At 48.4% G+C, this 17,293-nt stretch overlaps 1 protein-coding gene across 8 annotated transcripts in view; it reads right to left on the bottom strand.

The window, feature by feature from the left end:
* Nucleotides 1-17,293, bottom strand: part of LOC139764378 (cytospin-A-like) — a 394,738-nt gene that overhangs the window by 320,931 nt on the left and 56,514 nt on the right. For 5 of the 8 annotated variants that reach the window (XM_071690941.1, XM_071690936.1, XM_071690938.1 and 2 more), the window contains one exon: nucleotides 8,291-8,351. Coding sequence is in view for 3 of the 8 variants with exons in the window: in XM_071690942.1 (XP_071547043.1) it covers nucleotides 1,767-1,802 (36 nt within the window). In the remaining 5 variants the exon portion in view is untranslated. Of the gene's footprint in view, nucleotides 1-1,766; nucleotides 2,620-8,290; nucleotides 8,352-17,293 lie in introns of those variants that run through there. The other 3 variants (XM_071690933.1, XM_071690934.1, XM_071690942.1) reach the window with 2 other exon arrangements.

The following is a 17,293-nucleotide window of genomic DNA, read 5'->3' as shown; positions in this document are numbered from 1 at the left end:
GTTCATTGTAATATTTGAACACGACGGTAAGACCCTCGACCACAACACAGTACGACCTTTGGTTACTACATCCCAGAGTCGTACCGTCGCGCTCAAGGTTCGTATAATCATTTTTTCAAGAATCTATCATTCCATCAGCGTGACCAGGTCGCGAGACCCGTGCGAGCGAATCCCTATCTCCAGCACGGACGCTACCGACCCTCACCACGACTCATTGGTTTTACCCAGGAAGCTACGGTGCAGCCTGGTGGCTGAGATTGCCTCCCCGCGCCACCAAGCGGGGAGATAACCTGGGAGGGAAGGAGGGTTGGCGGCGCGTGCCTGGATATCTGTGATCTGTGTTTACGGTACACTGAGGCACTCGGCTAATACTCTTGCCATATGCAGTGATGAAGCTATTGATACCATGATCCCACGCCAAATATAAGTCACATGAGGAAGCAGTTTTAGCAAGACGCCAACAGTAAAGCCATAAGGAACAGGAATACTAATGTTCTCTTTCCTTAATTTGGGTGTATTTGTGGAACGGTGGGCTGAGGCCATACGAGAATGGTCAGGGTACAAGGGCTCGACCCCTCGCTCAAGGTACATTCGCTAGCATGTTTAGGTCACACACATCTGTTACCCATGATGAGGTGACTCAATACAATGATCCTTTCTCGACCAACCAGAGAGACTGCAGCTCAGGGAATGTCAAGAAGTCATACACAAGGACTGACTCCCATCATGTATCATTCCTATGTTCTGTCTCTCTCTACTGTGCTAAGTAGAGAGGCTACGTGCGTTTACTATGGCTAACGGTGGCTGCACGTCGTTATTATGGCTAACAACATGGTGATCATAGTTGTACACTATGGTTAACAAAGTGGTCACACGAATCACCTGTGGTTATTACAACGCCCACATGTTGAATATGGTTAACAAACGGGAAGAAATGTTAAACACAACCTCTGGATGTGGTGGTGGTCACCTCCAGCCACCACAAGACTAGATCTCAGGTGACTGGGTCGTGGAGAAGACCACCTTGCGTCCAGCCAACACCAGCACACACTAGGAACATCCAGGCTGAGCACGACAGTACGACCCTTCAGTAGCACGATGGTATAACCCTCAAGTGCTAGGGTCAGCCTTCTGGTCTTACTCTTAATAAATCCGGTCAAAATCCTGATCAAAGCCATGGTCACACAGTCGTCCTGGTGGGTTACGCCCTCCTGGTGAAGAGCTACAACCTCATATGAAGGTGGACAACATGTATGCAGCAAGATAAAGCCATAACGTCAACGGTATGGCCAATACTGAACAAGGATTACAGAACACTGAACTGGAGGTTACATAAGGAAGGGGAGTGGTATTACTACCCTAACAAGTGACACAGACTCGAACGAAAATAAAGAACTTCTTCGAAACTCGCACACACACACCTGAGACATACGACTCTCGTTCCACATTATACATCACCTGACGCTCTTATAACTTGAGTAATTCTGAAAACGAAACTGACCCATTATATGTCACCTTCCAAGGTTTATATGTACAAGTACCTCAGCGAGCCGCCAGGTGTGCCCTCTCGTATGTATAAAGTCAAAATTTCTCATATCATCCTCGGAGAAGGTCACGAAGTGCGGATAGAGCGAAATGAGGCCGATCGAACAACTTCGCTAAAGAATATACAAGTAAACATAGCAAATCCAGTTTGAGATAAAAGATAGAAATGATCTACAATCGTAAACAAATACTCACATGACGTACCACAGGTCGTAACTTACCCATAACATCCGACAGAGGTCGCACAGGTTACACATGTCAGCTGTTCCACCGTCGTCACTTCACAAACAGTGTTGTTCCCGCACCCTACATCCACCACACAACACCCACCACTGCACCCGAGGACCAGACCGGCAGACCACACCTGGCCACACACCACCACCAACACAAACTAGCGACTGACCTCTGCGCTATGTGCTATTAACCTGTGACAACCACACACCCTCGACATGCGCAACAACACACCTGGTATGACGCAAGGACCAAACATTTACACCCTTGTACACACATACCGGCTGTTAGGTACTGAACTCCCTAGCACCCCTGACTCTCTCTCTCCTACAACTGGTCTACAACACAAGTGAACTACCCACAACAACAGTTCTCTTCTATCATCGCACCAAACACTATCTTTAACTAACCAGTACTATACGTTTTTTATATTCCTGGAAACACTGTAGTACACCCTAAAAATAACCTCTATGGGCCACAAACCAACCCTCATAAACCATTTACTACACCATAACAATACACACAAATTTCAGACCTTACTTCAAGTTCAACATTTGCACACACACACACACCACCCACGAGTAAGCTCATGTACACTACACATAACTCTGTCTTACAATGTGATACACTTTACACGATCTCTACACCCACCAAGAGCACTTCTAACACAACTGTACACTCTGCTTCACCGAGTGTCCTCCGTACACTCATCAGGAACATTTATAACATTGTCTTCCACATTCTTACATGCACCTGAATCACTGTTGTTTGAACTTATTTTACGAAACAATTTGATACCCCAGACACACTTGTACACACACAGCAGTATACGCCTCGGCACCCTTCACCCCAGACAGCAGCAGGCACCCTAGCACCCCTGCCCCACAGCACTAGTCTACACACCGCCCCACACAGCACTACACACAGCAGTAGACACTCTGACACCCCTGCCCCACACAAAGCAGTAACCAGCACTGGTCAACACACACAGCCAAGACACTAAACATGCAACTCCCCCCCGGCTTGGGGCAGCTGCGCGCACACCTTCCTGAGCAAGAGGCCGTCGCCGGCAGGCAATATGTGGCATTAGCGTGACCGCTGGCCCTCAGTGCCTCACCCGGAGCTGGAAGCACCAGTCTCGCCCACGTCAGTACTTGTGACCCACGCCGGAACGCCTGTCGCTGCCATTGTCATGAGAAACCTGGAGGCTGAGGTGAAAACTGGAGGCTGAGGTGAAACTTGAAGGGCGAAGTGAAACGTGAAGGTAAAACCTGGAGGCTAATATGAAACCTGGGGGTGAAACGTGGAGGCTGAGGTGACCTAACGTAACAATATCTCGAACCTTAGGTAAGCTTGGGTCATTTCAGGTCACTCTTACACTCTCGTACTCCAGCAGTAGTTCAGGACGAACTACCACTCCATCTGTCCCGTGATATACTCGCATACCTCCGGCAGCTTCTTCAAGTAAACAGACTGACTTATCAAAGGTACTAAGATTATGAGAGGTTAGCCAAGTCAGGCCACAGTGAGGCCTCATCTGCCGGGATATATTGGTCCTGGCGTGTGTGAACTTGATATAAATGACCGTCAAGGTCTTTTAAAATGTCTATGACTGCAGCATCGGACACACGTCCTCATCACAGCCAGGCTCTAAACATCCAAAATGACCGAACAGATAAAGAAGAACCAAGAGAAGAAGGAAGTTCTGAGAGGTTTAGAATGGGAGGAAGAGGGAAACATGGAAAGAGATCCAAAGATGAGCGATGCTGGGTAGAAAACAGAAATCATCATGGCCCAGCAATGAATAATTTGGCTCCTCCTCCTCTTCTTCTTCTTCTTCTTCTTCTTCTTCGTGGAGACATATCTTGCATATATTTTGATCACTTCGAGAGGAAACTTTATCTTTTTTTTCCACAGACCGAAGTATCTTAGAATAAACAGGTAAAATATCAACAAAGGAACATTTCTTCATCTTAAGCAAACATGTGAGCATTGGTTGCCTGTAACATAATAACGAGGCAATGTTTGCCTTTTTGTTGAACAGAAAAACTACACAAGTGAAAATGGAGAACAATGAAAATGAGAAGAAAATGAAATCACAATGTGGGCGTCAGGAAAACATTAAGACGATAAGAGGCAGAAGATGACCAGGCAACGAAACGAAGCCAGGCACCACAGCGTCTCCCCACCCACCTGTCACCCCACACCACTGGAGCAGTCTCCCCACCCCACCTGCTACCCCGCACCACACCACTGGCTGCTATGGCGTCACTCTCTGTCCTACTTCCACCACTGCAGCAGTTCTGCACCCTCCTCAACGCTCCCATCACCCTCCCCCACCACCACCATCACCAGGTACCAGAGTACCTGCGTGCGGTACACCTCCTCCTCCCACTCGCTGGTGGTGGGGGTCCTGCGTGTACTGTGCCCCAGCAGGTGTAACAGGTGGTGCATTATGTATGACCAGCTGACTCATCCAGGGGATCGATGATCCGTCGCCATCAGCAGCACGTAGTACACCCAGACGTGTGTCGCCATCACTGCCTGGTGACCACAGACATCACCCACGAGGGACGGCAGAGCACATGAGAGAGAGAGAGAGAGAGAGAGAGAGAGAGAGAGAGAGAGAGAGAGAGAGAGAGAGAGAGAGAGAGAGAGAGAGAGGAGACAGTTACAAGGAAGCCACATTAGCTTAATGACAGTCCTTGTCAAGGTGACACAAGCGGTCATGACGAGTGTGTTACGGTCTACACTCGTGCGTGACACAGCCTGACACTAGTGTCATCCCAGGTGGCACTGACCCACTAAAGGTCGTACAAGTTGTGTTGGTTCTCCGGCCATACGCGCCATACTGCATGATTCTTGTGGTCATACTCAGCAGCCTCAGACGTCATGATAAGTCCTCACTTGGCTCACTCGTGTGTTTCTTCTTTTATGATGAAGACCCAGGAGAGACAGATAGGCCATCTCCCCAAACACAACCGTCACTTTTTTTTCTCTCAAGATCATTTTCTTGCGAGTGTTTGTAGGTCGGCGTGGGCAGGTGTGGTCGACTTGCCCCTCCGTCACGAGAGCTGCTTCAGGAATAAATCATGATGAGGAATGAGAAGATTTTATGCCAGGGAAGTGGACATTGAATTACAATACAGTTGTGTCGTGACTGACCAATGGCAGTGAGGGGAACATGGGGGTGGGGGGTTCACAAACGATTCTGTCCAAGTGTGTTGAGGTCTGAGCGTCCAACTGGCTGAAGAGATAATATATATAATTGTGTCAAGTGTTTTGCAGACTGACTTTCTGTAGCATATCACGAACAAGACCCTTCTGTGGTGTCAAGAACGTGAGGGTATTATGTCGACGTGGGCGTGGTCTAAGATTAAGGGCGTGTCCTTGGGAAATGGGCGTGGCCTTGGAGAGCGGGAGTGGCTTAGTACATAGATGTGGCCGGGGAGGAAAGTGGGGGACGTGGCGCCGGAAAATGGCAGAGGCAAGTTAGTGTGGTGGGCGTGGCGTGGGACAGCAGGCGTGGCTGCCTGTGATAAAGAGAGTATGTGAAGGGCACGGCTCCCTCCCTTGGGAAGCACCACTGCTAGTGTTACTGTCGTCTGTTCCTCCCCAGGTGTAACACAATGCCTTCCTCTTGACTTCTCCCCTCTTCTGGGCAGGATCTGCCGGTATAATAACCACGTTCTCTCTCTCTCTCTCTCTCTCTCTCTCTCTCTCTCTCTCTCTCTCTGTTTATAGACCTGTTCACTAGTGAAGGCGTGTCGTTGACACTTGAATGGTCGGTCGTACAGGTGTACACTGTAGAAGTCCGTCGTGCGGCTGTACACTGTGACAGTCCGTCGTACACTGTAACTAACAACCAAAATGCACTACTAACCACCGCAACAAACACACCATCAACCAAACAAGGCACTCCAACCCTACCTACCTACCCTCAACGCCTCGGCCTACGTGTTGTGTATCGGGTGCGGGAGTATCGGGTATCGGGTGAGGGAGTATAGGGTATCGGGTGCAGACAGGCGACCCTTGGGGGCCTCACGTGGCCGGCGGGTGATCAGGTTCGGCCGTCCGTGTTGACAGCGATACCGAGACAACGACCAGGCTGGAGGAGGGAGGCTCCCATCACCTGGACGCACGTCCACGGATGCCATAGCCAGACTGACAGTCACGCACCACAAGGGCGGGTACATGACGCTCGGGGCAAGACAGAGCCTCTGAGGCAAGCTGTGGCATAGCTCTCTAATGCCTGCTAGAAACAACACTAAATATCTATCGATCAAAGAACCAATAACCTTAAGTACTTGTAACAAATAATCATATAACAACATTCAAGGACTTGTAACGAAGCTACAACTTAAATAACTTGTAACGAGCCGATACATTACAATAAACCATTGTTATCCATCAAAATAAATAATGTTTACTGTTTTATGTTTATTCATTTCAGATTTATTCACGATCACGTGGTACGTCACCATCAGCGCTCTGTGCATGCGGGGCGGATCAATCACGTGTGAAAGGTCACACCTTCATTTACATTCGTCACAACGTCGAGTTTCTGGGTCATATCGTCGTGCTCAAGCGTCGTACCGTCGTGCTCAAGCGTCGTACCGTCGTGCTCAAGGGTCGTACCTTCATGGTGAAATAAACTCATGTCGGACGTGAAGACAGTGTGCACCTGTCAGACTGCACCAGTTACCTGGCCACATTATCTAGTTGAGTCACTGACCACTATTTCTTAAGCCATATTTAGTGATAATCTGAACTCTGGCTTAAGTATGGTAAGAACAAGTGGCATCGCTCCACTTGAGTCGAGTGTTTATCCTGCTACTTGAGGGGGGTGCTCAAGTTTACACTGGCCCGCGGAACTCTAAAGTTAGGGAAGTCTTGGCGCTGTCAAGTTCGAGGAAGACTTGTTAGTGCTAAATCTAGAAGAAGGGTTGACGTTGTCGAACTTTGGGAAAGACTTACTGTCGTTAAGTTGGATGGACTGACGGCGTCCAAGTTACTAGATCACTTGGTGCTGAATTCCAAGATCTGTTGATGTTGAGGGAAGGCTGGGTGGCGTCCGAGACGGATAAGTTATGTTGGCGTCCAGGTTACAGGAAGATCTGTCTCGTGCAAGTTTCAGGGGGTCTTAGTGGAGGCAGCCAGGATGACATCACCTACTGTTTTGTCAGCAACGTCCCCAAACGGGCTACACACAACCCACAAGTGTCAGAATATACAAATAACATGCTTTCGAAAATATATGACAAACACAGCAATCAATAAGTGATATGGATGTACGTTCAAAAACTCACAAGTCTGCGTAAAAATCTTTTAAACATTTGTTGACAAGTAAGAAGCCAAATGCAAAGGAAAAAATATTATTTATAGAGAATTATGACCAAACCTAATATTATACAAACACAACTATTGTCTTCAGGTTTAAGTTTAGAAGACTTTATTTGTCTTTGTATCAAAACAAAGGATTTCTGTGACTCTACGAGTGAAAGGATTTCAAACCTTTCGAAAGACAAAAGGAGGTTAGATGGATCGATGCCACACTCGGGCCACTGCTGCTGACTCAGATACGAAGTGGCTGGTGACCACATCTCGGAAGAGACACATACATCCACTCCCCAGCCAGACATTCCCAGATTCCCACGTAAATAGAACACCAAGAAGGCGAAAGTAATGTGGAAAATACAAACTCAGCATGGCCAAGAGGTCGAGAAAAAGGATTGAAAAAAGATGTACTAAACTTAGGACATTCCCACCACACACTAATACGCCTCATCTACAACATTCCCAAAACACTGTGACAACATTTGTATAAACTATTCTTGATAAAAAAAAAAAGGTAAATTCTGTTAACATAGGAAGAAAACTTTCTTAGGAATCAGCTCCAGGCTTCCGTATAATCCTCCCCTCACAAGAAATGTGAATACAAGAATCATGATCGAGTCTACTACACTCACATCATCAACAAAGAAACTGTCGACCAACATTAGTAAACATAATGACGACCCGGCAACTCTGCTATTGTCGTCCTCGCTCGCTAGATGGTGCCGGATGCTCTCATACGGGTCCCACATACGCGGCCAATATCCACACCCTAACTGTGTACTTTACCATAAAGAAGCGGCAGTATGTCTACTGGTCATGCCACTAGTGTGTGCGAGGGACAACACAGCCGCTGACAGCTGCCGTCTCCAGCGACGCAGAGGAGAGACAGATGACGGGGTGGGATGTGTGGGGGATGGACAGACAAGAGGCCTTGTTCGAAACTTTCTAATGATAATCTTCATATATATATATATATATATATATATATATATATATATATATATATATATATATATATATATATATTCCAAAGCTAACAAATTGATAGCTATAATGTTTACAGACCCACTAAGTGATTCACATATACCACTTCACAAAAGCATTCGTCCTGTGCAGTACTTCCTTATAATTGTGGACACACACCACTGTACCGATACTGCTGACAGTGACGACCCACCTGTGTAGTGTGAGGCCTTCAGCTTCCTCGTCCCGTCGCTGCCTTCATCAGTCACCAACAACTGAGGAAGAAATAAGATGAAACATAAGAACCTGTCGTACACAACACGACGTGTACAAGGTACAGAAAAACCGCAGCAACACAACTCACAGAAAATGGATGGAAAATCAATACAGATAATACAGACATTAACCCACATTACAGATATAACCTCCAAGCTTAATATAGAACTCTCGATGTAGGATCTGTGGTATACGTTCAATATCTATCCCCTCAGCCAGTCATGAACTACCATGCACACATCGCCGAAACGCATGAACGCACATGGGAAGAACAATACGACTGCAACGTGGGAGGCACACTACATGACCAGAGTCAACCGATCAAGATTATTGTCTCGACAATTTTGCTCCGAGGGAGTCGCTCATCATGCTCACCAACCGTAGACTTCAGAAAACAATGAGAGACGACGTAGACCAACGAGGGAGGGCAATGTGAGGAGACATGATAGATGTGAGGATGTGGGAGCACACGAGATGTGTGGCTTGTGTGTGTGAGAGATAGTGAGAATATCTGTGGCACCTGTGGTGAGGACGATACATTCACATAACTGTGTCATGGGAGTGCGCGGGTTCGATACCAGCACGACGTAGAGAAAGGGAAGCTACACAGCCCAGCGGACACACTACACCAGCAAGAACGGATCAGCTGACTGACCAAAACAAATCCATCTTAGGCAAGTAGGAAAACATCCCGTGAGGAATTTCCTGGCAGGTCGGGCGTGTTTTGCCCCTGCCTGTGTCAACACTATGACTAACGCCTCATAAGACCACAGTCCCGGTCTGCTCAGTAGACGACCATCAGGTCATATAAAAGACGGACGTCAGACGAAATTCGAAAGAAGTCATGATTTTGGACACGTGAACCATAAGCTGCTGTCTCAAGCATTTCCAAGTTCTACGAAGAACAGGAAAAATACAGAAGTTATATCAAAATAGTTATTTCATCAAGAAGCCAGAACATACAACAGAAAGTACCGGTATGGTAGTCTTGCAGTAGACACATTCCTACAACATAACTACCGTATGTGACGCTCCTCACAAGTACAACAACAACTACAAATATTTACAGATACTGATGACGATAAGGTGCGTGTAGCACACACACACACACACACACACACACCCAGCCACAGCCCCCAGGCCTGATCGTCCATAAAGTCTCCAAAGTTCCCCAGACGTTGGGAAACTCGTGTTCATCATGTAATAACCCAAACCGTTCGAATCTGAAGGATGACATGACACTCAGGTGGTCTTATGGTCGTCTGCTGGCACGACCATCGGCAAGCTAGTACGACACTCAGCTTCGTCCTGGTCTAGAAACACAACTCTCAGAAATTGCTGGTTCCTCGACCACCGTCTAAACGAGATGATGAAAACTAATTCCTCAACGAATTACGACCATAGTCACCAAGATGACTACCTTCAGCACGACCCACCAGGACCCCGGTCATACACGACTATATCTAGCATCACTTACGCTCACAATTACAAAGAACGACCACGCCCACCAACTTACACTCCTCGCAAACGTCTGCCAGCACGACTTACGCAGACGTTTAATGATAACCATCTCTAGCGCAAATTATGAAGACATTACCGTACAAACACCACCCTCCTAGCACGGCTCCTTCATGAACGACCTCCGCCAGCCGAACTGGGGACGACATCCATCATGTTTGTCGTGCAGGAGGAACGACAGCTGACACGGAGTCGAGGCCGTGGTCGTGTGTGGTTGCCGCCGCGATGCAGACCCAAGATACAGGTCTCATGGTGTGGTCACGGCCAGACTGTGGGCCAGGGAAGCTCGCACGATAGCTCCTGTTGTACTTGATACTGAAGAAACGAGTCTTTATTTCTTCCCTTTGTAAGTTGGGCAGATTATACTGATAGAGAGCAAAAAATTATATACGAATTTATAAGGGAATGGAGAAAGTGTCTTAAAATGAGGTAGACCGTATCTGTCAACCAGAGAAATAAGAGAAGGTAAAGTTCCAAAGCTTATCGGTGTATTAAAAGAGGAAGATGTCACAACGGCCCATCCAGACAGTGATCAGAGACATGAAGACAACTTGTCGAGTATTACGTCACCAAGCTCATGGGAGAAGCAGAAACCGAAGAAATATCTGCAGAAGATGAAAAGCGAATCAAAACTACGACGCAGAGCAGACAGGTCAAGTATGGTCAGTTTGTGGGAGTACATAACCATGGTTACCTGAGATCCAACACAGTCTGCAACAAGTTCATGTACCTCCCATTACCTTCATTTTGGTTAAGTTTGGTTGGCTTAACACTGCTAAAGCGCGTAGAAAGTTTTGAAAAAAAAATCGAAGTCCATTCGCTTTACTTTGGTTTGGGTTTGTCAGGCTACTTAAGGCATTTCCATTCTCATCAGACCCCTCAACACCTCCCCTACTTACAACCTCCACTCGAGATTTTATCATCAGCCGCTTCCAATGCGCATAATTACCTCTATTTTATTTTCTAACCACCTAATTAACCGCCTGGTGCCACCATCTGCCTCGCCTGCCCTGGAACCTCAGTATCTCCCACATGCATCACATTACAGGGTGGAGACCCCAGCTCAGAGGAGAGAGAGATAAATATTTATCAGATGAGTTCTTCCATCCACCCACCGGCTTAGCACTGTCTCATTAGGGTCATTCGGCCAATTTGTGTTTAATTAGGGTCACTCGCCGACCGTAACTGGGGCTATTGTTTGGTAAGAGGTCTGGCAGGAGCAGGAGGGAGGGGTCCGGGTACGAAGCAGACAGGGGAGGAGATGTGGGGCGAGGAGCAGGAGCTGGAGCGGAGGGAGAGGCAGGAGCAAGCCAGGGGCTGGAGGGCTCGTGAGTGTACCAGATGTGTTCCTGAAGTGCAGAAGACATGATTTACTGTGAAGGAGCCATATAAATGAAGTGAGCCACCTGGCTGTGGCTGGTTGGCTGCTGGCTTTTCAAAGATTCACTTGACCTGATTTGTGTATCAATGGCGCACTTGCCAGTTGGCGCGAGAGATGCCGTGAATCCATTAGTCTATTCTGAGGTCTTCCTCCTTGACGGTTCCGTGCTAGTGAAGGTTGTGTTCGTGGATAGCAAGTCACTGTTGCGATGGGAGTCATGACTAACGTCTGTAAAATGACTTCTGTATCCTCACATATACCGTCAAGTGTGTCTGACGTGTGAGTGGAGCTTGGTATGATACACAAATGATAGGACGAAGCGTTGAAGTTGCTATAACTTTGATGATATACAGTGGGCGAGGTCGTTCCCCAGGTGTAGGCAATGTGCACGATGTAGCATGTGGTACACACTGCTGCTCACTTACATCATCCATCCTGCAACATGTGCCAGGATGGTTAGCATCATGTTCTGATACTCTACTGGCGGATCCACTCTTACCTAATCTTCTTTAGATAATAAAATAAAAGAAAATTAGTCGCGGGTTTATAAAGAGGGCAATACATCAAAACCTGTGGTTGGGTGAAGTACCACCACTCAGTGTGGAGAGTACCTGGCCTCACCCATGACCTCATGCAACTAGTGTTGCCCAAGTCTGCCAGCACTACCACTCTTCTCCTTGGTCCTCACACTGACCCACTACCCACACCACACTGAGACGCTTTAGTTCTTATTGTCTGCAACATAACAGAACCATCCTCCTCCTCCTCCTCCTCCTCCTCCTCAGCATTTATCATCCCACGTAGTTCGTGGCAGCGGGTGTGGCTCCATGACGCCTGGAGTGGCATTATCAGCAACTTCCCTCAGACCGGCCGGCCTTTCCTCCTCTCTCTCTCACGCCCTCACGCTCACTCCTACAGGTTCCTCCGCCCCTCCCACCTCCACTATCTCACGCCCTCACACTCCCGCTCACAAGTTCCTCTGTTGCGCCTTCTTCCCCTCACTCACGCTTTCAAGATGTCTGCAACTGCTTCGCACCTCCGCACTTTCCCTTCCCCTACTTCCACTTTCCACAATCTATTCCTTTCCAACATCTACCTCATCCTTCCCTGTAACCCAGCCCGTCAAGAGCCCAAGTAAGTGCCTCAGCCTCTTCAGTGGTGGTGTAATCGTGCATCTGCTCAGCTGATAACCCAATGGGAAGTGCCCCACTTGGTGAGCCAGCTGGGGCCCAGCTCGTCACATATGGAGATGACAGTTGGTGTCACCTCTCCTGGCCCGACATGTACCCATCACCCATGTAATTAATGACATGGTTTGTCTATGTATATCTGGACCATAAAGTTTTAGAACATAAAGTACATTGTAAGTGAGCCCTGGCCTGAGACACAGACCCTCCCTCACCATCAGGGCCGCCACACCTCCTCCTCAGTCACGTTCACGTGGCAAAGGTGAACGCAGCGTTCAAATCATATCTTCTGCCTTAAACCGGATGAACCGTTAAACTGTTGAGGTCAGGACTGGGCATGAGATGAAAGTGAGATCTCTCACTTGAGAACATATTTGAGACTATTGGATTTTCACAGCTACAGGCAAGGGTGTCTTTATCCATCCTTGGTATAAAGTTAAACATTTTGCTTTACGAGTCGGGACCTAAAAGCATCGCTTTTACACCTGAGGCGACATCTGGCATCCTGGGTGAACGATGCCAGGAGTAATATTACAGGAAGTAAGCAAGTCAGGTGAGATGTGGCCTCACCTTCACCTACCAGACACTGTGCCACCTACAACCACCACCTGAGGCAGGCACCTGGCCTTGAGGGAAACAATATAGAGGTAAACCGCCTCTCATGATGCCAAGCAACGTTCTCTATTTTACTTCTTGTTTCACCAAGTTGTTCAAGTTGGCTACTGAGCATTACGGCAGCCTGGTAATCATATGTGCCTCAAACACACTGGTGAGACGAGGCTAGTGCTTATGAGCGTGGCTTGTGTCACTGTGGTGCTCAATGAGCGCTGCTGAGACCTACTTGTGAAATGAAACTGATCAAACCCAATTACGAGCCAGCTAGCGAGATAGCACTAATCTCGTTTTCAAAAATTAAAGAAAAAATACAGAAAAAAAACTAAACGTTAAGGCAGGCATGAGGATGAGGATGACAGCGTAAGAAGGTAACGAAGAAAACAGAGCAGCTAGTTAAGCTCCTCTGGCTCACGTCACGTCCCAATTACAGCAATTTACTCTTGTAATATTTCAAGCTGTTTACCGCTGGCCCCTCACGCAGGCAGACGCTTATAATGGTTGCTCCAGCGCTCGCTGACTGCTATCAGATGTTGTCCCGCTTCCCCCGTAACCCGAGACACAGTTTAAGGCCCGAGCCTCCAGCATAACCCATCCCTTACAGACGAGGGAGTCAGCGGTCGGCCCTCTCTTCTAGTGGCCCTTGTTCCCACCCCAACACTCTCACCTACACCCACCCGCACCCACACTTGTACCGCTGCTGCTGCTCCTGCTATCTACCTTATCTTGATTCAAAGAAGTAATCTGACTACAACGCCCCCTTTCCTTCCTCACCTCCTCCCTCATTACCAATCCAACTGACAACCTGATGGCTTGAGATCTTACTATACAAATGGAATATTGTGGCGTCGAACACTTGCTGAAATGAGTCAAGTGTACAAGATGCAAAACTGTTCATGAAAGTTATAATTTGAAGGGAATAATCCACCAGTATATTTTACAAGAAAACAAAGACACTTTTACAAATGTGTAGATAATGATTTACATCAATTATGATACTCCGGTGTATAATTTACATATAAGACTAATTACATGAAAACTGTTGTAAACAAGACTGGATTTCGACAAAACCATCAGTTGTAATAATCAATAGCCAGCCCAGTTATGTGAGACAATGTGCTGATACAACCCATGAGGTTAGCGTCTTTGTGTCGACTGCTTCACTGCAGGTGAAATCACTGTCATGAGCAGTGCTGGGAACTTACAACGTTCCACAGGATAATCGGGACACCGACTCACTTCCTATGGAAATCCTGCAGGATTCCTGAGCATCTTTGACAATACTCCCGGAATTGATTCTAGCACTCCAGCACATCCTACCAAAACTACGGTCATCCTGCAGGACTCATGATGAGTCACCAGAGGAGAGGTGTCTCCCACCGGACTCACAGCATCATCCTCAGGGTACTCACCACCAGCCAAGGAACTCGTAACTTCTCTCACACACATCTCGTAAAATCTCTCGCAAGACCTTCACCGTCTCTTACAAACACTTCAACATCCCTGGGAGGACTTGTAATCCTCCCATGGGCGGGCTCTAATGGTCTACCTGATGAGGATCCACGGGCGCGCCAGGGGAATTAAGTATACAGATGTGGAACACTGGCCACGCCTCTTGCCAGATGACTTGGGAGGCCACGGAGGGAACATGGAGCGACTGGTATGAGTATGTGGCCACTCGGCCTGCACTGCTGATGATGACCAGACACACAGGTACGAATCTCTCGCTGCTCTCATACACCTGAGTGATGGGTCAACACCTTGGACTACCGGGGCAACTCTCTCAGTGTTACCATGCATCGTACTCTCTCTCTCTCTCTCTCTCTCTCTCTCTCTCTCTCTCTCTCTCTCTCTCTCTCCTACCAGCAGGCATCTACTACAAGTACACCAAAACTTTATTATGGTTTTGGTATGTGAGCTTCGAGGAGAACACAGCAAGGCGTACGGCTTATCACTACTAACTGCACACGTCAGAGTCTGACCTTATGATTCAGCCATGCATGCGGGGTAATTATATGAAACTAAAGGTACCCACACCTTGATCACAGAGCCAGTAATTATCATCAAGCAGCCACAGATAATTCCTACCGTGTATGATTACTTTAACGTACATAACAAGTTAATAATTTTTCAAAGTTTCTTTCGGTTATGATTGGCAAAAATAATCGTGTCAGACATTGACAAAATCGAAAATCTTAAAATACAAAGTGACAAGCACAGCACAGTGAGGGACGGCATTATTATAATACAAGGGTTATCACACAGGAATGTGTGACACAGAAAAAGAATTATTTCCAGTACCTCCCACATGTCCTGCAGACTCTTATCCTTGAGCGAACATAATACTCGTACGTGACACAATTATCCATAATTCTTCCTGTAATTAACAGAATGGTGTTCCGTCCAGGGAGGATGTGATGCCACGCGCAGGGGGCGGCGGAGGCAGGGAGCGCGTAGCTATGGGGGAAGGTGGCGGACACGGTCGTCAGGATGGGTTAACAGGGGCAGGGGACACAGAGGCCCGTAGTGTCACTACAGAGCCCACACTCACCACCGCTCAACACTCAGGAACCCTTCCCCAGGCACAATATCCCCAGGGCTTACAGTTATGTCCAACACAGCACAACACAGAGACCGCCGCGCCGGCCGCCTATTATAGTGTCTGTACCACAGCAGGAGCTCCACAACTGGTATCAGTCACGATCAGGCCGGGCCACCAGGGAGACAGCATCAAGTGACGGGTGTGACCCACAGCTGGAGCTGCCGCTGGTCACGGCCAGCCTCCAGCTACCACCATCCGGTGTTATGGCGCCATATGTCACCCCAGCGGCAGGAAAACAATCTGTGGCCCCAGAGCTGGGGGAACAATCTGTGGCCCTAGCGCTGGGGGAACAATCTGTGGCCCTAGCGCTGGGGGAACAATCTGTGGCCCCAGAGCTGGGGGAACAATCTGTGGCCCTAGCGCTGGGGAAACAATCTGTGGCCCTAGCGCTGGGGGAACAATCTGTGGCCCTAGCGCTGGGGGAACAATCTGTGGCCCTAGCGCTGGGGGAACAATCTGTGTCAAATGTTCATCATCCTGGGTTGCGGTACACTGGTGGACGTGTTCTAGCATGGACGGCGCTACACAAAGGGAGCGTACTGCCCTGAGAGACGTTACACTGGAGGCATGTAACGGCCTGGGTGACGGTACAGAGGGAGTGCGTACCAGCCTGGGTGACGGTCCACTCTAGGACGTATCCTGGCCTGCCCGACGCGACGGTACACAAGCAGGGGCACGTACCTGCCTAAGCAGCGTCGCCGATGCAAACCAAGAAAAGCTCGGGGGAGGGTGTATGGGCGGCGCGTGTGTGGACAGCGAGTGTGTGGGAGGTGAGTATGTGGACAGGGAGTGTGTGGGAGGTGTGTGGGAGGAGTGTGTGTGTGTGTGTGTGGAGGGACTCGACAGCATCACTATCTGCCCATCTCGCGGCCGCTGCAGGGATGGATGCCATACCAACACTTTTTATGTTTATCCACACGAGGCCCTAATGATACTCACAGCCGGGCCTTGGGTCGAGCTGGGGGGCGGCCCGGAATGCTGGCAATGTGTGTGTGTGTGTGTGTGTGTGTGTGTGTGTGTGTGTCCAGGAGTGTCGAGGATGACAGTAATTACCGTGCCCACCTGGCCATCCGTCAGTAGAGGACGGATGTCCCTGGTAAACAGACTCTGGTAAGTGTTGAAGGTGACTTTGAAGTGTTAGTGAGGTGACTGACGCGCCTGACGGTTAGTGAGGTGACTGACGCGCCTGACGGTTAGTGAGGTGACTGACGCGCCTGACGGTTAGTGAGGTGACTGACGCGCCTGACGGTTAGTGAGGTGACTGACGAGCCTGACGGTTAGTGAGGTGACTGACGAGCCTGACAGTTTATCCAGAGGTCAGAGGGCGGGTCAACCTCCCACCCCCATCCTACCACAACGGTCAAAACAACCACATCACACTCCCTCCTCCACATCTGCCTCTAACCTCCCCCCCCCCCCCGTCACCATATAAAGTCAAGACGAACACTGACATGTTTACATCACAGCTCGATAGATAACAACTTAATCCTTCTTCCTCAGATTATCTGGCGGCTGGAATTAGATCAAAATATCTTCTAATCCTCTTCCTTACAGTAGATAAGCTAGAGGGTCTGGCAGACGGGCTGGAACTTTCTGTTTTACTATCATGTCTCACTCTGTACACTGTGGCCGGAATCGCTT

This window comes from Panulirus ornatus, chromosome 49 (genome assembly GCF_036320965.1).
Source record: "Panulirus ornatus isolate Po-2019 chromosome 49, ASM3632096v1, whole genome shotgun sequence".
Lineage (NCBI taxonomy): Eukaryota > Metazoa > Arthropoda > Malacostraca > Decapoda > Palinuridae > Panulirus > Panulirus ornatus.
Note: the sequence above shows the minus strand (reverse complement) of the source record. Positions and strands in the feature narration are given on the sequence as shown.